Raw genomic sequence first — 20,299 nt, 5'->3', positions numbered from 1 at the left:
CAGTTTAGAAGGACCTCGGGAGTTCGATAGAGCCACAGGTAGCTTATGCCCCTAGCTGCAAGTGTTAGCGGGGTAGCTCGCTGGTCGGGAGGCTCAAAAATCGATCGATCCACTTGGAGAACCTTCTCTTAGAGTGGTGGGACCTTCTGCGTAAGTAGTGTGGGGCCTTTACTCAACTCGACCCTATTCTGTCACGAGGCGCTGTCATGACGTTAGGTAAATATCATTCTTCGGGAACCAGACGGGAAGTGACGTCAAGCTAGACAAGTCAAAATGTATATGGTTTGTAGATATATAAAAAATACTGACCGTCTTTTTGTCGCCGAATCCATGGTCTTATTTTAATGAAACAATCGATTTCTTCGTAGCAGAAATTATCACTTACATCCAAACCACCAAGAATTAGCCCAACATGCCTCGTCAAGGAGAAGGCCACATTGCACACAACGCCGTTGAGACCGGCCACGACATTATTCACGGCGCTGGAAAAGAAGAGGCAAGTATTTTACGGACTTTGCTTTTAGTTTTCAATAATTAACCATAGCTCAGTCCCCCCGAGTCGATCGTGCAGACAAGACAGCTTCCTTGCCAACACAGGAAGGCGGATTAGCCATCAAGGGCATGAATGCAAGCGGTGGTGGCAGTCAGGGACTGGCTGAGGGCCCAAATGCTGGCCAAGGTGGTCGGTCGACCAAGGCTTAAAAAGGAGACTTGATTGCATGCCTTTTTACAACGCTCTTAGTGTCATTCACTATGAGAACACGGGAATTCTCAAATCAAATATGCTGTATGCTATTAATGTTCTCAACAAATAAATTCAGTTTTGAGACCATTTTTCAAGCGAGCGGCTAGTAAGCCGAGCAGTATTCTTTGTCATGGTGATACGTCATCACTAACTACACTAAAACTTATGTATTATTGACTATTTTTGTTTCATCACTCGTAATGGCCTTGCCAACAGAGTGGGTTTGTGTTTATACTAGAATGAATGCTTCCCGCAGCTCAGGTTTCCTAGTTCTGGCAAGGAGCGTTCTACTGCAACCGCAGTTTGGGAAGAGTATAGGGTCCTCCCTTACGACCCCAATACGGCTGTAAGCTCCGGGAAGCTCTTTTGATGGGATGAGGGCCAGGCCGTGAACACGGCTTTGCTTGATCATCAACACCAATAGAACGACGGGACTAGTTACGCTGGTCCAGTCATCGAGTCGAACGAAGAGATGTCGTATTGAGCAGTCGCTCAAATATAGGTCTAAAGATGGGCCCTTATTCTCCTCCTTCTCACTGGTCTCCCTGACAGTGAAACTTCGAATGGCTAGGCATGAGATCTGGATGGCTTGTTGAAACTGTCCAGGGGTGGATGGTATCAAGTTGACTGTCGCCACCAACTCGGTTACTAAGTCGTCCAGAATTGATACATTGGTCGACATATTGATGGCTCCATCGACTGATATCCAAGACCAACTGGGGCCAAGTCCGGAAGGCTGAGTCGGGAGAGTAGGTCGGTCGGTGACAGTCGTCTCCCACAGCAGATCTATCGCGCGAAGCGGATCCCACAGCCCGGCTATGTTATCATGACCAGTGCCTCGCTGTATAGCGGTAATCGCACCAGATATCGCAGCCAGCCTATCCGTTTGCACGGTAAGTTTCGCCTGCGAGTAGTGATCGACGATGGCTTTCCACATGAGCCTTAGTTTTCTCAACTGTTCCTCTGCGTTGACCGTAGAGTTATTCGCCGACAATGCCTCATTGAAGCGTCGTACGTCCAGACTTCCACTGTCGACATCAAACTCGCTCTTGCGACCCTCGGCACACTCCCACTCTAGATAAGGCCCGAATCTCAGCTGCCGGAGGGAGAGAAGCCTCTCCTGGACGACCCATCCTCGCTCAAATAACGGCCACGAATTTCCATCTGCGTTCAGGGGCATTACACTGAGAGTCTGCTCGTCGCTCTCAAGGCTCAAGAGTGGACAAGCGGCATACATGAGGGGATCTCGATGGGAAAACAAGCCATCGGCGGTCTTCTCGGCACCGATGGCGTACAAGGTGACCATGCTGCCCTGGTACACATCGCACATGCGGCTGGCCTCGCGCTCCCAGTCTTCAGGGGAATCTTGAAAGATGCACAGCGAGTCTACCCACAGAAAGTCGATGCCCAACTCTGCTGCAACGCGCACCGCGTCGTGAATTGTACGAGGGAGTTGTTGGTCTATTATCCTGGACCGTAATAACTGTTCGTTGTGCTTCTCCAGCTTGAATGACGGGCCTGGACCCCAGCAATAACTCAGTGCAGCATACTGCACCCGTTGATCTACCGGCAAAGTTTCTGTGTCAAGGAGACGGAGCTCGAGCTGGGAATATTCCATTGGTCTTGGAAGTTTGGTAATATGGAGCAGCCGTGTGGGTAAAGCCGTACTTCTCCGTAGTTGACAATCCGTATGTGAAGCCATACACGTCTCAAAACATTCCTTCGCCCACTGGAAAGCAGCCGTACCAATGGTTGTGTCCAACGAAGCAAGCGCCGACCTGCCCCGTTGATCAAGAGTATATATGTCCATGGCCTGACCATCGAGAGTCTTCCCAGCTCGCAATGTCCGCGAATCCTCTGGAACCTGAACTCTCGGCATGAGATACATATTAAAATCCCCATACGGCGTCTCGCGGTCAATGCGGATGGAAACAGCGCCGCCGTTGCGCAGATCAGACAGATTATTGTCGACTGCCTCCTCACGCTCGGCTGCAGAAGTCATGATGGGCACCGCCAGCTCTGCCCCTGAGAGCAAGCTGGACCATAGGAGGGTGCAGAGATGGCAGCCATCCCGGAATGATTGCTCGAGCTGCCCGGCGCTTGCATGATGAGGCCGATCGGGTCCTTGGTACCCAGAGGTACGTATTTCGTCGGTGTGCTCTGCGATCCAGTCCCGAATCGATGCGCATATGGTACATAGCTGCCCTAGTTGGATCACGGATAGGTTTGAAGAGCCAACGTTCGTATTAGTGCGAGCAAGGGGGTGGAATTTCCCAAACGGCCCGGTCTGTCGCGTAGGCTGCGGTAGTACGAAGTTGCCCCTCTCCTCATGGCTAACCATGATGAATAGTTACAGAACCGCTGATCAACTGTAGCTGGTCTCCTCGTCAATATAAGGCCATGTCTTTTTTTTTTTTTATTAATAGATATGGACATCCTGATGTCGAACGCCTGCAATTTTCTGACAAATGTCAGCTCAAATGGTCGTCGGTGTATACAGGCAACACATCACTGCACTGCCCCTTCTGATCGTCCCTTCGTTGTCACCTGGTTGACCTTTGCATATGCCACCAGTCTAGCCTTACTATACTTACACCTGATATTTCTTAGCTTGACAACCCAAAAACACTATCCAGCGCTTATACATACTATTTCACCGGAGGATAATGTGAGTTTCAGAGCAATGCCACTCTCTCTGGACGTTAGACACACAGTCATGGTATATTTTATAGATGCTATAAATGATCCGAACTTCCATTTCATGCTTTTCCATCCAGTCATTGCTCATACATGACTTGTGAAAGCTTTCCAAAAATATGATATGATATGATAGATACCCAGCAACCCGTAAGAGACTTTTATATCTTGTGACATCCATCATAGAAAACAAACGTCGTGATATCTTATCTTTCAAGCCATGACCACGCTTTCACATCATCATTACCATCATCATCAACTCATGGACTCACAGCAACGGCATCACGATCCTTGTCTCGGTGTCTGTGAGAGTGCCTGTGGCCATCGTCATAATACTCAATCGTCCTCGGCCTCGACGACTCGACATCATCGTCGTCATCGTGGTGGCGATGGCGTCGATGCCTGTCCTCCTTCCTGTCCCGGTCGCGATCCCTATCGCCGCGGTCCCGGTCCCTCTCACGGTCTCGGTCGCGGTCCCGGTCGCCCCGATCACGCTCCTCACGGTAGCGTCTCTCGTCCTCCTCTTCATCGCGTGGGTCTCGGCGGTGCGAGCGGTGGGCGCGTCGCCGGCCCTCTTCCTCGTCGTCGACGTCTTTCTCATATTCCTTGCGTCTCATTTCTGTAAAGGGGTGGGTTGTCAGCCATTTCCACTTTCCACGACTCTGCGAAGCAAAGACAAGAGAGGTCCAAGGAGAAAAAAGCTGCGGGCGCGCGCAAACAAAGAGAAGAGGTAAACAGCGAAACAAAGTAATGAGAAGAGAAGAAGAGAGGTCGAGGAGACGCGAGCACGGCACAGGCGATGGGCACAGGGCGCAAGGCAAGGACGGACCGGACGAGACGGGCGAAAGTCACAGGGGGGATCGGGCATCGTAAGACTGGGAAGGAAATCTCAAAAAGGAAAATGGAAAGAGCGCAACCCACCTCTTAGTTGTGCTGTAGCTGCGGTATAAGCCTGGATCTCTTCCCGGCTCAACACTCGGAGGACGATTACAAAGTCGTCTCGCACCTCGAATCTCTCCTTGCCAATGGTGAGAGCCTCGGGGTTGACAAGCTTTCGGCTGATTTTTGTCCACCTAGCCCCAGGAGGCACGTTGGCCTTGGTTTTGTCATCTTTGTGTGGTGCGACCCCTTCTCGTACCGGGTTGGGCTCCTCAGGGAACTGCGTCTTAGGCTGCTTTAGGATACCCTTGACCGGCTTCTTGTCGTCTTTGTCACGAGGAGGCGATAAGATGCGAACCTGCCTTTCTTCGGAACCCGGGATCATCAGTTCGCGACCCCGTGACTCGTCTTTGAGGGCGCTGGGTGGAGCTTCGAAGGAGCTTCGCTTGGATGATGATGGCGGGCTTCTGCGTTCAGGAGACGGTTCCTTGATGACTGGACGGTCTTTCTGCTTTTCGGAGGCTTCCATTGCCTTCATTTGCTCCTTGAGAGCGAGCAGCCCCGCCGTATCAGTGGGCTTGAACGCAGAAGAGTGCCGTTTTCTTCTCACACGTGGAGTCCTACCCTCCTCGGATGAGGAGTTGCCTTCACGGGGCGAGGGCTCGACTGAGTCTCCATTGAGCTTAGCTTCAGCATCGCGCCTGTTTCGCTCTCTGATGTCGTCTTCGTCCCGATCGGTACGTGATCGTACAGGTATGTCTTCTACAACGTCACGAACCTTCCTCTCATCAACTTCAGGACGAGATTTGTAACGATCGGCTGTGCGGGAGTCCGGGGCCTCAACAATCTCGATCTCTCGTCTTCGGTCATCGTCGACGTCCTTTCGTCTCTTTGGGATATCATCATCCTTATCATCCTTATCTTTATCCTTCTCCTTGTCTTTCAAGGCTGGCCCAAGACCTATCGCGCTTGCAGCGATACCCAGGCCGGTAGCGAGCTTCTCGCGTACTTTACCCTTGTCACGATCATCTTCAACGCGAGCAGCATCGTCTTTACTGCTCTTCCTCTCCGGACGATCATCATCCTTTCGGACAACCGTGTCTCGCGATTTGCGATCTCTATCCCGCTCCCTGTCTCGGTCACGGTCCCGGTCAGCGTCTTTGCGCTCGTCTCGAGCAACGATGCGGTCCAGGTCCTCATCGGACCGGCGCCTTGGCTCACGATCTTCGGGGTCTCTGCGAACTTCGCGGCGTTGCTCTTCGCGACGCTCGCGGGCGGGAGCTCGGTCATCCCGTTCACGCTCGCGAAGATCCGCGTCACGACGGTACTCGTATTCGTCGCGTTTCGGTTCAAGATCTGTTCGCAGACCGAATCCACGACTCGTAATGCTCTCATCATGGAAATAGTCACGATCCCGATCTCGGTCCCGCAGCTCTCGCTGTACCAGTTCATCCTCACGACTTCTGTAATAATCATCATGATGAGTAGTACGGGGAGTGCCATCTTGATACAAGACGGGACGTCGTGAGCCTCGCTTATCAGTAGGACTTGGGGGGACGTCCAAGTGACCCGAACGACGGACGTCGGCGGGAGGAATAGGCACCGCAGGCGGTGCTGGCATACGGACCTGCGGCCGGTCATAGATGCCTCCTGAAGCGTCCTCCATTCTATTGATCTTATCAAAGCCTCGAGTAGTTGGAGGAGGGCCTCGGCGGGTATCAAAATTGCGCCCTAGATCTGTAGTCACACTGACAGTTGGTCGATAGTAATCGCCGCGGCCGAAGCTGTCACGGCGACGTCGCTGAGATGACCCTCTATCATTATCCAAATCGTACCGGGCGAGGTCGCTCGGTTTGGTATATTCGTAGCCTTCGTCACCATAGTCGATCGGAGCATTGGCATGACGCGGCACACTGGCATAGATCGAGGGAGGTCTAGCAGAGCGCTCGGTTCGAGGAGCTAGGCGGTCGTCGGCCGTCCGCTCTCTCAGTCGCAGATACTCGTCGTTGTCCATAGTTGCGCTGAACGGAGCGCCTCCGCTGTATGAATTGCGGTTCTGGCTTCTAGAACGTATCGACGAAGCTGGCTGGGTGTAATAAGGCCCTTCTTCGCTTGACCGATAAGGGTCTCTGCTTGGACTGCCAGGCCTCGCTGAGCTGGGCACATGCGACGTGACACCATGTTTGCTCTGGCTTGTGGTGACAATGATAGGTCTCTTCTGTGCGGAGTCGATGGTAGATGACCGACGCGTGCGACTGTGGTCTCTGACGCTCGAGCTCCGTGCAACGAGGGGCTCCTTTCTTACGGTGTAAGTCGTTGTAGTAGTGGGTGCTGTGCTGCTGCCGCGGTGATCAGACGACCCGTGGTGTCGTGGAGTGACATTGTCGTGTCGTGAAGTAGGATAAGCATGCAGCTCGCCTGGGTACAGGGAGGAGTAGCCCATGCTGATATTGCTGGGCATCGTATTTCTGGCGGGGTTGGAGAGCGGAGGAGAGCGTCGCCCGGGCGGGTAGCGATATCTGTTATCCATGACGGCAGTGTCGGACGAGCGCGTGGGCCGTATCTATAGTAATATATAAGCAGCGGCGCTCTTTACGATGGGCGCCCGCAGTGAGGAGCCGAGGTGAGTAATGAAATCTGGTCGTGATGGATGGTATGAGGTGAGCAGAGTCGACCCTCTCTCCCACGTGAGAGGATGGAGGGATGGTCAACGGGTGAGTGTTTCGCAAAATTCCAGCCAGCCCGCCCACCGGACGGGGAGGGACAAGACGAAGGAAGGGGTGGTGGGAGGGGGGAGGGGTGAAGGGTGTGAGTCTTTGGCGGGGTCTTTCGAGGTGGGATGTCAGCTCTGCCGCTGCACGTCGATGCGTCTGCCGCAATATAATTAGCTAAGGACCCTTCTGCGGATTCTCGCAGCCGTGTGCTTTGCGGTGCGGGAGACAAGCATGCACACCTGGTACCACCAATCAGACGGATGGGCGAGTGGGAGGAAGGTTGTCGGATAGCAATAGCTCGAAGCCAGGAGAAGAGAGATTGGAGATTGGGCTGCAGTCGGGATGGACAAGCAGATCAGAAGCCGGCGGGGGTGGTCAAGATGTGTCGACAGTAGCCCGAAGGGTCAGGATAGCTCCGCCTCTTTGCGATCAAGGGTCCCAGGCCCGGCAAGTGTGATCAGGCGACTATAATATACAGCAAACAACAGGCAGACCGCAAGTCCTGCAGTCCGATGAGGGAGATGGTCAAGGGTGAGCAGAAGTGAAAGTGAAGAGACCGGATGGCCCAACAAGAAGACACTGTAGGAAGTAGGTAGGGGTGTGGCGTGTGTCTGCCTGATCAAGTGTCTATTCCCAATTCGCAGCCGGTCAGGTCAACCTCCCCGCATAGAAAACAGAGAAGCTTGTCGAAAGGACCCCGGCGGCAGAATGGGCAGATCTCTCGGCTTCGGGAGGGTTCGTAAAGGTGGTGGTCTCGCCTTCGTCGGGTTACTCGCGGAAGGGTAGGAGAAGGCTGCCGTTCAAGCAGACGGCTATGTGCATTCGCTTGTCTGCTGATGCTGGCTGGGCTGATGTTGCTATTGCCGACCGCAGTTTTCCAGCAACAGTCAAGTTTCCGAGCTTCTGCGGCTCTGCGAGAGTGTCACGCAGTTTTCCACAGTAGCGTGAGAGCAAAGTGGAATAGTCAGTCGTGGAGCTGCAAGAGCGCCGACGACGATGAAGTGGGGAGAGGAGAGAGTGGGATGGATGGCGCAGGCCAAGTGTTGCCCGGCTTTGGTGTTGAAGGCTTGGGTTGGTCAGGTACCTTGATTAGTTAAGATGCTTGCTGCCAGGGACCAAGGTAACAAAATACGCATGGGAATGTTATTAACGTGGTAATAAATGTAAGTGTAAGTCAGGGTAAGTAAGGGTGGCCACAGCTTCGGCGCGCACAGGGTAAGGTAGGTAACAGGGGGGTCTGTTTCTCCGCTGACATCAACAGATGACGTCCACTGCACCCCTACAAGATCAAAAGTCTTTGTCGCTTCGCCTGAGACGGACGGAGAATAATGACCTTCTCCGCTCCGTCATCCGGGATTAGATCAGATTTGGCCAAGGAAGGAACGAAGACACCTGCTTAACGTCCACTTACAACAAGACAACTCTTGTAAGTCGTCAAACCCCGAACACTTCTGGAAAGTGAAGATATGGTACCCAGAGGAAGGACGAAGGGTGAAGGAACTAAATATCTTCACGCTTCATGTATTGATTAAGCCGTCGTCTTCAAATCATTCCGTTCCTATGCTCCGGACCACTTAGGGATAGACTAGAGATGCAATTCACCTCGATTCAGGGTCCGCCTCTGCAGCGTCAATCTGCGCGGCCAACAACGTCTTCTGTGGTGCAGGGCAGTAGCGTCTCTCGATCGGTGGGGCGAATATGATCTATCTCGCACTCCCAAACGACACGGCCAAAATCCAAAATGGTGGCACAATTGCGAAAATCTTTGTCGTTTGGTGGTTGCCCCACGCGTGCGCGTGCGCATACTGCATAGCAGTCGTATCTGATGTGTCTCCCTCGTGCCGCGAGTTGCTGGCAAATCGCCTTGTTTCCGAACGAGACAGAACCAATACCAGCAGAACAAGAGGCCGTCGAGAGAGCTCCTGTCAGTTGCCTCGCAACTCAATGCTGCTTCTGCTGTGGCAACCCGCAGCGCGATGTGGGAATGTGGAACCTTCCACGGCGTTGATCAACACGTTCTTCAGCCTATCAAGTCCATTCTCTGGCCTCTCATTCCAGGCGATTAGCCCTCCCGAATCAGCTCTCACAACTGCCTACTATGGCGAGTATGGCAGCAACCGGCGGCTCCTGTTGGGCGCTCTTTGCCGCGAGCCCTTCCGTAGTCCGTGCTCCGGATTGGGCTGCTACGCTTCAAACCCAAGATGGGGTCTCTTCACAAAGACCACCACGACCACTCCCTAAAGCCAGAACGCTAGACAGGCCAACTGGATACGAGGGCGCGCTAAACGGTGGGCCAAGTCCACTGTATTTCGTTTCTAGAAAACTTGGAAGGGCCTGCGCCTGAGAATAATGGTTTCCACTTCCAGCTGCAAGTGTTAGTCTCGTAGGTTACGTCCCGTCTGGAGCTTCTAAAGCAGACATCGCGTCCTCGTCCAGTCAACAGGGCAGGGCTTGGCTTGGGTCGCATTGCCCCATACATTCTGCAAAGAACACCAAGGCCAGGGATGCGACTAAGGGCGCTCTTCCCACTGTGGCGGAATTTGGGGACAACCCTTGGGGAGACACCAGGGACACGTGCGGGTCGGGATTGAGGCACAGGGAGGGTGGTCCGGCAGACCTACACCGATGATCTCACCCCCTTTCTGGCTGACGGCCGCAGTCTGGCAACGGTGATCGCTCACCGTCCAGACAGACAGATAGACATCTGCCGTACTGCTAGCCAGCCCGCCCGCTGATCACCTCATGCCATATGCCCCGGCCGTCTGCTTCTGCTTCTCTAGTCCGACTGCCCAGCAGCGTTGAGGCTGCTGGCTTATAGCCCATTGTTACTAGCCTACCTGCCCGAGCAGGTTTCTCAGGGGCTGTTTATCCACAGCTGCCTGCCAAACTGGAAGCACAGCCTATCCTTTGATGCCCAACAGTCCGAACTGTCTTGCCGTGGCATGTTCGCCGCTTATCTAGGTGCTTGATAGATTGCTCAACTCTCCTCCGGTTCGACCGATGAAAGTGATCACGTCTCACAAGATCATTTTCTCGGAAATAACAACAAGGGGGAGGACAGTTGATAGCTCACATAAAACTCTGCTCTATCACAAACCCACTTTGAAGCGTCGGGTCTCCGTAATTTTACAGTATGTGAAATACTTGGTTAGGAAGTGCTACTAACATGCCCTATCCTAGAACTTGAGGCGAGATCTACAATGTTGGGATATGCATAGAACCACTCACCGGCATCAACCTTGGCCATTGCAGAATTACAACATCGTCTTATGCTCCTAGATCCCATTAGCTAAACCCCATGGGAAAAGCCGTTGCCTAAAGAGTTACGTCTCATGGAGACGTAGATGCCACGTCAGGAGAGATAGAGGCAACATCCCAGAGCCGATCGATCCTGCCCGGGAAGAATACGGCTCAAGAACTCACCCATCCTGGCATAAACACCCGGAGAAGTGTGTTCGCCACCGTCCGGTATGGGCGCCCGGCTCCGTAACGGCAAGCCCCGTGCCTGCTACCAAGTCTACGGCCCAACACGTATGCTGGCTGCCGAGACATTGATCCTCATGGCGATCTAGATCGTATGACAGTTGGTGTAGGGTGAGTTGTCACACCTGACGGCGACGACATGTGTGACTGACTTGATGGTGCCATGGTGACAGGTGCAGCGGAAGGTTTTTTTGATGAGTCTCCGAACGTTGGGGTCGCGGTTGTTCCCCGAGGCCATGTTGTCGAGGGAATAGGGGGTTAGGTTGGGCAGAGCTGTGGTACAGGGATCACCCCTTTCGCCACAGTCAAGAACACCCAAGCACGTTAGGTTCTCTTGAGAGGATGCCTTTACGCGTCTGAATCTTTCGACTGGAAGTATATTGTAGAATTTGAAATAATACAGGCTTGTGTGGTGGAAAACAAATGTAGTTCTTACACGAGTTGACGAGAAGCACGCCGCTGTAGGGTTGCTTCTTCTTAAGGAGACTCATTGGTTTTGGCAGCTAACATGTCATGGTCTGGATGATAACAGCCTTTCTGCTGGCGCACTTGAATATTACTCATTTCTTTCTATACTCCTCGAATATTGGCTGTGACGTATACTTATTTACATCCGACATCTTCACAAAAGCCATATTTAGCACCAACTAATCACAATGAGCAAGGACATGATAAAAGTTGGAGAATAATACCAGTATCATCAGACATATCTCTAACTATCTCATGGGCGTTCGAACTAACCGTGTCACATTTCACAGCCAAACTCACAAAACTCCGCGCACACATCTAGGCCAGTGATCCCATGGGATCCCAAAGAGGCAGCACCACGGGCTCCTTCTTGAGCACATCTTTGACCTCCTTACTAAGGAACTTCGGATCAACAACAGCTTGGTAGACCCATTCGTCCATCCACGCATCGCTCATCACAAACCAGCCCTTCTCGCCAGCCGTCTCCCCCCAGCTGTTCTGCACGCGCCATCGCACTGGTTTGCCCGCAGCGTCGACGTGAACGGCAGTCAAAACCATGGCGTGTGTCATAGCAGACTCGCCCGTCTTCAGTCGAGCCGCCTTGTCCATGCCAAGAAGGCTGATGTTGAAGCCAAGCTCGTAGTCGATCAAGTCTACGTCCATAATGCCGCTTGCTCGGTCGCTGAACTTGCCAACATCGCTGCCGAAGAATACTGGCAGCCCGGCCTTGAGCATGGCGATGCAGGCGGCCTTGAGGGTGGCCATCTCGACGTTGATGTAGGTGATGCCGCGGCCCCCGACAATGTTGCCCAGCCGGTCGACGGTCAGGAGGCTCAGGGGCGGGTTGCGCGGATCGTGCACCAAAGATACCATGCTCGCGATGACGGCGCTGGTGATGCGAAACTCGGACGAGTAGATGTCCTTTGCGAATGCGAGCGGCGTGCTCTTGACCTCGCGCGCCTTGCCTGTCTTGTCGGCGAAAGTCCATGTAAACTCCTCAGATACCGGCGGCGGCGGGCCGAGAGTCAGAGTTAGAACGGTGTGGATCTCCTTCATCATCTTTGCCTTGGCGGCAGATACGCTCGAGGCGGTCGTAGCTGGGTTCCTGAGCATGTCGCGTAGAATGAGAGCATCTTCACGTAGCTTAGTGAAGATGATGCTGTTGATGATCGACGACGACATGGCGTTGTAGCTGTCGGGATACAGCGCCTGCGGGACAAGACCGTACTTCTCGACAAGGTTATACACCATGTCCCATTGCCCACCGTCCGACAGGGGTGCCTGAATGAGTGTCTGAACCAATCTTGAATCAAGATCCTTGTCGGCGGTGTCAATAATCTGCTCTAGGAAGTAGTTTGCCTTCTCGAGCTTATCCCAGAAGAAAAGATAGGCTTGAGAAAGCTCAAAGGCATCGAGGTTGTACTTCTGCATCAGTGCCACGCGGAACGTGTTGGTCGACGCGAACAGCCAGCATCGCCCCGAGCTGCGCTGGTTAGTAATCGGCGCACCCTCAAAGGGAATCTTGATGTTGAAGACATGCTGGTCTTCGATTTTGGCGGCGCGGGATGTGAGAACATCACGCGGGTTCGCCGAGCTGAGGGCAGACAGGGCCAAGCTAAGCAACTCATCAGCAGTTTGAACCCATCGAGACACAACTTGCTGAATGCAATGTTTCATACCGATTTTTAGGGTCCTGCAGGAGATGGCTTTGCCATTGCTGCATCTGTGACACTGAGATGTTGCCGGGCTGTCTTGCCAGCTTCAGTGCTCCTAGAGCCTTTTCGTTAAGAGTTTCCGTCGGCTTGCCATTGCTGACAAGCACGTAGCCCTCATCTGAAGACTCTCTATTTTCAAGCTGCATAGCACGTAGGCGATCGATGACAGCCTTCTCGTGCATAGCTGCCTCCGGTGAAAGCTTGGACTGATAAGACCCCATAGCTTGTTATCTTATCGATCTACAGATGCTCCGATTGCCTTTGACTGCCTGGTAAAGTATGATATCAGATAACGTCGTGAGTGTACCGATTTAACGTGTTGGAAGCTGAAGAGAGCTTCGTAATATTCTCCAAGTAGACTCCAACTTTAAGCTATTGATTCAAACTAGAAGTGTCGGCGTGACCCTTGAGAGTCATTGCCGAGTCAAGAAGGTCGAATTGCAATGGCGCACTTGAGACAATGGAATGAGGGGCTTATCAGTCCGCCGGCGGGTTGGATACGGCGATACGATACGCCCGGTGGTATGGTAACCATCCTGGACAACCTGCCAATCGACATCCCTGCCGACTAGCACGATAGCGTAGATAGGTCTGGTGCAATGCGCACCTGTTTGGCCACAGTTCTTCTACTCATCAATTCTAACTATCAGGGTGTATCACTTGGAGTGCCATAATGGCCTTAGAAGGCCGTTTGGAGTTGAAGATGGAGTCTGAGGAAAGATGGCCAATACTATCTAGAACTGGGTTTCTGTTTTTTCAATTAACAGATGGTCTTAACACAGGCTTTCTTATCAATGAGAGCATAGAACAAGAGCTCTGTATGGTATAATCGGCGAGCAACATTGAGAAGTCGAGTAAATAGATAGGCAATCTTGTGATAGTCGCATGAACCATCCTAAAGATTCGCCCATATTTTGGTGTCGCAGCGCAATCGACTACCTTTCAACATACCCTACCTAGGTAGTTATCAACCACTTCAAGGGCGCTATAAGGAAAGCTAGACTTCCTGACGATCAGACGCCCCCTCCATTGCTGGGGAAAGTTGGCCATAGGGAATCCCGTCAGCAGTGTTATCCTTGCTAGTAGTCTTGACATCGGCCGTCCTTTCAACTGCTCTGTCTCTATATGTCATGGTTGCTTCATCCAGGCTCTAGGGCGCAAACGGAGCGATGGCTCCCCAACCCTACTGACGCATCACCAGTGTGGCGATTTAGGCCGGGAGGTGACTGCATCGTGGACCAAGGGAGCCTCGGAACAGAAGAGAAATCCGCAACTATGTCTGGAGTGCGTTGGTATCAGCCGAGGACAAAGGCGTCACTCTCGATTCGAGCCATTTCAACACCATCATTAGACTGGGTGATGCTTCCACTTCTTACATGAAGAGGCTGTAGAAGGCCGAAGAGGCTGAGATCACATAGCTCAAATGCGATCGATTAATTGTAATGAAAGACAACATGTATTCAAGCCACAAGGGTAAAGAATTAGACAATGCGTGATGCGAATGGAATGACGCTTCTGTTACTTCTTGTCACCTTCAAAGAAAAGTCGAACAGACCTCTTCATTGCGAGAGTTTTCTTGAAGAAGTCTTTGTTGCTCATGTAACCATGGATGTCTTCAAAGTCCAAAACGTCAACAGGTATACTCGTCCGACACAGTAGTAAACGTTAATTGTTACAATACTTAACAAGATCTTGAAGATTCTGTTTATTACTGTAGGTTTTATCCACTTCTGTCGAGATAGTAATTTCTAACAATCCCCTTGTCAAACTAATATTTATTATCCTGGCAGAGGAGTAAAATTAAAACAATAATATAATTGAGAGAAGAGTGTACCCGAGTACTGAATGAACACCCTCGAAGAATAAAGTCAAACAGGCGCACATCAACTAGCCGAAGAAAACAACAACAAAAAGCGATGGCATGTAGGATTTCTAAATATATATGCGGCATGACAGAACAGTCAGGAATGCTGGGGGAAGATGCACCATGGAGCGGCCCGCGCCGATAAATACAGGGGTCCCATAGGACCCTTAGCGTACCATCATATGTGACAATCAGAGAATAAATTCATCATGGTGCACAACGACAATCAACATGGGCACAGCTTTGTAGATACTTCCAATTGCCATTAAGATGATATACAACAACTACCTATCTACGTCGACGAGATGATCCGGCTTCGCCACCGATTTTCCAAACTTTGTCCAATCTCAGAGAGAATAATGCCATGTCCCGAGTCTCCCATAAAATGACACTTGCTTACACTGCGCGAGGAAACATTTGTTGCTATTCTATGTGGAAATTCTTCTATACATGGTCTTGTGAAGCAGCCATCATTCGTGACATGCACTCGTTAACAAAGAGATCAACACGAGCCCTCTAACCTTTTACAGGCGAGAGCCGTGGATCACCTTCATGTCAACAGCCATCTCACGGCCGTGGTCGTTCACGACGAGGACACGGACGCTGCCGCGGCCGGACTCGAAGGCGTTGGACAGGCGGGACCAGAGGTTGGACTGGTCAATGACGGGGAGGCTCTGCTTGACATCACCCGTCTCGGTCATGGCGACAACTGTGAGCAAGGTTAGTTATGAGACGACGACCAAAATAGCTCGAGTAAACTTACGGCTTCCGTCCTGGAGGTCGAGCACGCGGTACTGCTTGAAGACAGGGCCACGCATGGTCTGGACAACAACACTGGGGGCAGGGTTGGAGACGAAAGAAGACTCCTCATGGAGCTGCTTCGTGAAGAGGTCAACACCGAGGTAGCGGTACTGGCCAGTAGCAGCGGAAGTGGAGATGCGGATGACCTGGCAAGGTCGGCCCTGGAGGATGAGGATGTCTCCAAGGCGGATGTGGTGGCAGGGGATGGTAACGGTGTTGGGGACGAAGTCATCATCACCACCGGAGCGGCGAGAACCACGGCTCTCACGGATCTCGGTCACCTCAACGGACTCACGGCCCTCAGGGTGCAGGATGCGGTCAGCCATCTTGTGGATTCCGTGGCGGAAAGAGTGGTAGTGGCCTGTTATTGCTGATTAGTATTCAAGTCTTGAAACACCAAAGGCTAGCTAGCTTACCGTCCTCGTCGTAGTATCCCATGTTCTTCTTGGAGGTCTTGCGGGGGAGCTCGATGGTCTCCTCTACGATCTTTGTGTCCTTGTAGTAAGAAGGACGCGCGCTGGGAGGATCAACGGTTTCGCCGGTGACTTGGTAGCTGTCCTTGTAGACGGGGCGGTGGCTAGGAGGGTCGACGGTGCTGTGGACGTGGACTTCCTCTCTGTAGGTAGGCTGGACACGAGAGCGGTATTCACGCTCGATCACGTCAATTGGGGTGTTGTAGTCTCGGTGATGAGTGTCAACCTCAATGCGAGTCTCTGCGTGGGAGCGAGGTCTAGAGAGAAGAGGGAAGATGAATGTCAGCTGGACTGAAGTGCGATTGATGTTTTGGTTACTTGGTCAACAAAGCTAGAGGGAAAGGGGCAATGTCCAAGCTTCTTGATGGGGCTTGGAGACCGGGGGAGGAGGCCTGCCGATCCAATTGGAAAGGTCCCGACCAGCCAGACGCCGAACCGGGGAATTTCGTTTGTCAAATGGAAATTGGGGGTGATTGGAAAGCAGGAAAGGCAAGAACAAGGAGAGGGAGGAAAGAAGAAAAAAAAAACCAGAAGCTGTTTCTCAAGTGAACTGGCTGTACTGACCTGCGGTCTTCACGGTAGTAGTCTGAACGGATGCCGGGACGGCGGTAATGTTCCTCTTCACGAGTGATGCGGACCTCTTCTTCGCTGTAGCGCTGCTCTCCGCGAGGAGGAAGGTTGCTCTGAGCGGTGTAAGAAGAGTATTGACCTTCCCGTCCGGCGTGGTGCTTCTCCGGAAGTTTGATCTCAAGCTCCTCGTGGGTGGTTTGGGTTTGGGTGGTGTCGGACTCGGCCTCGCGGTAGGACGAGGGGAAGATGCTGAAAGGGACGGGGACGCGGGCTTCAAAATCCAGGTTGGCGGCCTTTCAGGGCGCGAGAGTCCTCTTCTCCTCGACCTTCCACTTGAGAAAGGAAGAAAAGAAGATTCCTCTGGCTTCTTTTCGTAAAGAAGTCGAAAGAAAAGAGAGCGGGAGAAGGACGCGTTCGAATGGGAACGGACTCCTTCTTAACTCTGGGTTTCTCGACGACTTTGAGGGTTAGAGGAGAGAGAAGGAGAGAGGAGTAGTGGTGAGGTGTGTCTTGCTGTGAGTGGGCAGTTCAGCTTAGTGGTTGGGGAGGAGAGAAGGAAAAGGAAGAGGAGGTCGATGCAATGCAGGAGCGAGAATCTGCGGATCAAATAGTGTTGCACAAGGGTTTGGATGGCCCCCCGACTGGTCGACGCCCGCTGGGATTTCTGTGTGTGGCCAGACATGTGCTTGCGATGTGTTTACTTGCGGTGGGGATCTCTCGTGTTTATTGCCCACCAAAGCAGCCTAGCCTCTGGTGGTGGCCCTCCATCTCTGCAGCTCCCGCACGATCCCTGCTCATCACCACCAAAGCTCCAAACAGCTTGCTTCAATCCAGTCTAATCTCAGCTACCGTCGCAGCGATCCTCTACAGGGGCACTTCCACGCCGTCTCGCGCCTGACAGGTCCCATTCGATCCGGAGACCCCATATGAACCTGTACCCGCGATGACAGCCTCCTGGCCCAGCCACCTGCAATGAAGATCGTGAATTGCTCATTACCCGGGCCACCTCCTCCCTGGGATTTCTGTAGGAAATGCGTATTAGAGAAGAGCTCGATTGATTCGCTATTCGAGCAGTGTTGGGGCCACCGAGCTCCCAGGGAACGAGGGTGATTCACGTCCCAACCACCGCCCGTGGACTGGAAGCTCTGCTCCGGCCAATGGCAGGACAAATTGAACGCCACGATGTGCATGCTGCACTCGATCTCACCTGTCTCGCTTGATTCTTCAAGCTGAAAGAGCTTCGGAGAGCATGGGCAAGCTTCAGTGATGGCTGGGATATGCATGCGGAGCAACCTCACACTGCGATATCTTGCAGGCTGGGAGAGGCGCGGCCAGCATGTCGACGCCCAATCGAAGATCAGTTGCTTACCCAACCTTCTGGCCTTCCTTCGTGTTCACCTGTGATATCGTGGACCGCATCCATTGGGCTGGCAAAATACGCCCTCCACAACTTATGCAAGCCCTATTCGGCCAATTCGCCCGCATAATGAGACACGTCCTGCCCAACAGAACGCAGAAAAAGCCGCTCAAGTATCCAAGTACCACGGCACCTACGCCCATTTCAACTTCACCCCAAACTTCATCGTCAAGCATTATCGGGGTCTTAAAGATGTGGTCTTGAAACTACTCTAGTGAGGCTCCATTCCAACGAGAAGCCCATCGACGATATCCACGCCGTTCACATGGAACTGGAACCGCGACGCGGGGGTAGCCGAGACGCTCGGTTGGACCCCTGAAAAACTGGAGAAATTTCGCGTTGCTATGACAACAAAACACCCCAGCGCAGAGCTAGCAGGGAGGTCGCTTCGTGAGCGGAACCTCGGATGTCCCAGCTTTATTTCAGTAGTTTCCACCTAGACTCGTCGCCCACGACAACGAGTCGCGTCATCCTCTCCTAGCATCGAATAATAACAGCGGCTCTCGTTCGGCTATGACAGAGGCCATACAATCGAAAATGGAGATCTAGTGTGAACTGAAAAGTACTATGCAGTAATTGCGATTGGAGGCGATGCGGGAACCCTTTCTCGAGGTTCACATCAACCATCGAAAGCAATTGCAATCTTCAAATGCGCTTGAATCTTCGAAACACAACGAACGTCTTGATACTTTCGAGGCTTCTTTTCTCGTCTGGATTTCTTCGTGGCACAAGGTTTTGGCCTTTAATCGAGGACTAAATGTGGTCCCTTCCGCAGCCAAACCGAATGTGAACATCCTTCCCGAGAACGAGGCCTCTTCCACTTTGAGGCTCTGAGTACGACCGGAAGATGACATGAACATGTTTTATCTCTTCTTTGTGTACGACTTGAGACCTGGCGAACCGCGGGGTTATTCGGGTGGCGAGTTCGCCTTGTCGAGATGAGGCTCTTATGTCGCCAATTGATTTGTCGACTGTTTCAAACCTGGATGCCTTCTTCCATGTCGGGTCTGTCAAGTGATAACCTACACGCCTGGTGATCCCCGAGGCCGGCGGCAAGGAAGTGTTGCTCCAAAAGGGCGCATCCCGAGAACCAGCAAGTGCACAGCAATTGGTTCGAGAGGTGACAGCATGACTTTCCTATCGCCCTGTGCAAGATCAAGGTAACGGTACAACCTCCTTCTCTAGGGTTTCTTACGGCCATCTCGCTTCTGTTCAACAAATACCACATATTGAAACGTGGCTGTCAGACAGAGCTGCATAGTAGCAAGCTGCTGTGTAATCAACACATATACCACCAAGGGCGCACGTAGGGCATATCCAAGCGTTATTCTGTTGCATTGTCAAGCCCCGTACAACATGACCCCTGTTGCCGATTTACGAAAGACACGGCTCAAAGTGTTGTAAGACCTTGTCTAGTTTCACTCATAGTCAAGAAAATGCCCGGCTTGTATGGTGTGTCGTCATTGTCGAGGATCGAGCGAGCGAGGATCTATCGGTGTTCAAATTGTCATCTTATTGTTTCGTTGCGTGTTTGCCATGTTATGTCGTGAGACCTTCTGACAGGCGATATCGTCTACTACAAAACGCGAGTTGAGCTGGAGGGACACAATCCAAATGGCGGTGTCGACGCCTCAGAATAAACTGAGAGATCGCAAGTATAAAGGCGTCTTCGACCACATCTTAGAGACTTACAACGATCTGATTGGGAGTGATGCGAGGCTCGGCACCGAATATTGCCCATTTAAGCAAATCCTTTGCCAAACCTCAAAGGTATTCGGTGTAATCGGGACTCCACGAGGCCCTATAAGATAACAAGAAATTGCGTCTACATAGGCGATGAACTTGAAAAGTCTTCCCTACAAATGTTGCCGGTACATTAGTGCCACCGACCTGCCCTGTCTACATTTACAACAAAACCTGGATATGGGTCGTCCTATGCAAAGCCTGGTCTTATCCTTCGGCCTTGCTTTGGTGGCATTGGCGACATGCGGACTTGCATCTGAGCCGAGGCGGCACCGTGACTGTAGACGACCTTCTAGGCAGTCTAATAGTCGACAGCATCATCGGAGACGGACTCGTAGTCGGACTCGGAGTTGTTCATGTGAGACTGAATCTTCAAGCCTTGAACAACCCCGTGAGCCTCCTCCTCGGAGAAGAGCCCCAACGCCAGCAAATCGGCAACGAACCTACGAGCGGCCTCAATCCTGGGAGCGACGTAGTTATCGCCCTTCTCAATGGTCGCCATCTGGGCGTTGAATGTTAAAGAAACCTATCAGTGTTTATTTCCGCCTTCGACTGCACTGCGGATTCATGGCACCATCTACGTATGTAGCGTTAAAAATGTGGGTGACGTGCTACTGCTACTATTTTCTGGAGACCAAGTGAGCCCCGCTGATGTAATAGCCAGAATTTAACCCCACCAACCCACCTTGAACTCTCGAGAAGCTTTTGTACCTACCTAGGGCACATATGA

The 20,299-nt window shown here is 52.3% G+C and overlaps 4 protein-coding genes across 4 annotated transcripts; all 4 read right to left on the bottom strand.

The window, feature by feature from the left end:
- Positions 1-3,164: 3,164 nt before the first annotated feature.
- On the bottom strand, positions 3,165-6,335 carry UCRPA7_2848 (putative zinc finger protein dhhc domain containing protein; the record flags this gene model as incomplete). Its single annotated transcript, XM_007915379.1, has 4 exons — positions 3,165-3,206; positions 3,715-4,061; positions 4,364-5,784; positions 6,157-6,335. The coding sequence occupies 4 exons, from the start codon at positions 6,333-6,335 to the stop codon at positions 3,165-3,167; spliced, it is 1,989 nt and encodes a 662-aa protein (XP_007913570.1).
- A 4,969-nt stretch (positions 6,336-11,304) lies between these two features.
- Positions 11,305-12,922, bottom strand: UCRPA7_2847 (putative bleomycin hydrolase protein; the record flags this gene model as incomplete). Its single annotated transcript, XM_007915406.1, has 2 exons — positions 11,305-12,601; positions 12,666-12,922. 2 exons carry the CDS (start codon positions 12,920-12,922, stop codon positions 11,305-11,307), a joined length of 1,554 nt encoding a protein of 517 aa, XP_007913597.1.
- Positions 12,923-15,089: 2,167 nt separating this feature from the next.
- Positions 15,090-17,091, bottom strand: UCRPA7_2846 (putative woronin body major protein; the record flags this gene model as incomplete). Its single annotated transcript, XM_007915385.1, has 5 exons — positions 15,090-15,274; positions 15,329-15,727; positions 15,783-16,096; positions 16,404-16,680; positions 17,052-17,091. The coding sequence occupies 5 exons, from the start codon at positions 17,089-17,091 to the stop codon at positions 15,090-15,092; spliced, it is 1,215 nt and encodes a 404-aa protein (XP_007913576.1).
- Positions 17,092-19,870: 2,779 nt separating this feature from the next.
- On the bottom strand, positions 19,871-20,071 carry UCRPA7_2845 (hypothetical protein; the record flags this gene model as incomplete). Its single annotated transcript, XM_007915412.1, has 1 exon — positions 19,871-20,071. One exon carries the CDS (start codon positions 20,069-20,071, stop codon positions 19,871-19,873), a length of 201 nt encoding a protein of 66 aa, XP_007913603.1.
- Positions 20,072-20,299: the final 228 nt, after the last annotated feature.

Source organism: Phaeoacremonium minimum (assembly GCF_000392275.1).
Source record: "Phaeoacremonium minimum UCRPA7 unplaced genomic scaffold PA7_03_scaffold_212, whole genome shotgun sequence".
Taxonomy (NCBI): Eukaryota; Fungi; Ascomycota; class Sordariomycetes; order Togniniales; family Togniniaceae; genus Phaeoacremonium; species Phaeoacremonium minimum.
The sequence above is the reverse complement of the archived record's forward strand: the minus strand, read 5'-3'. Positions and strand labels throughout refer to the sequence as shown.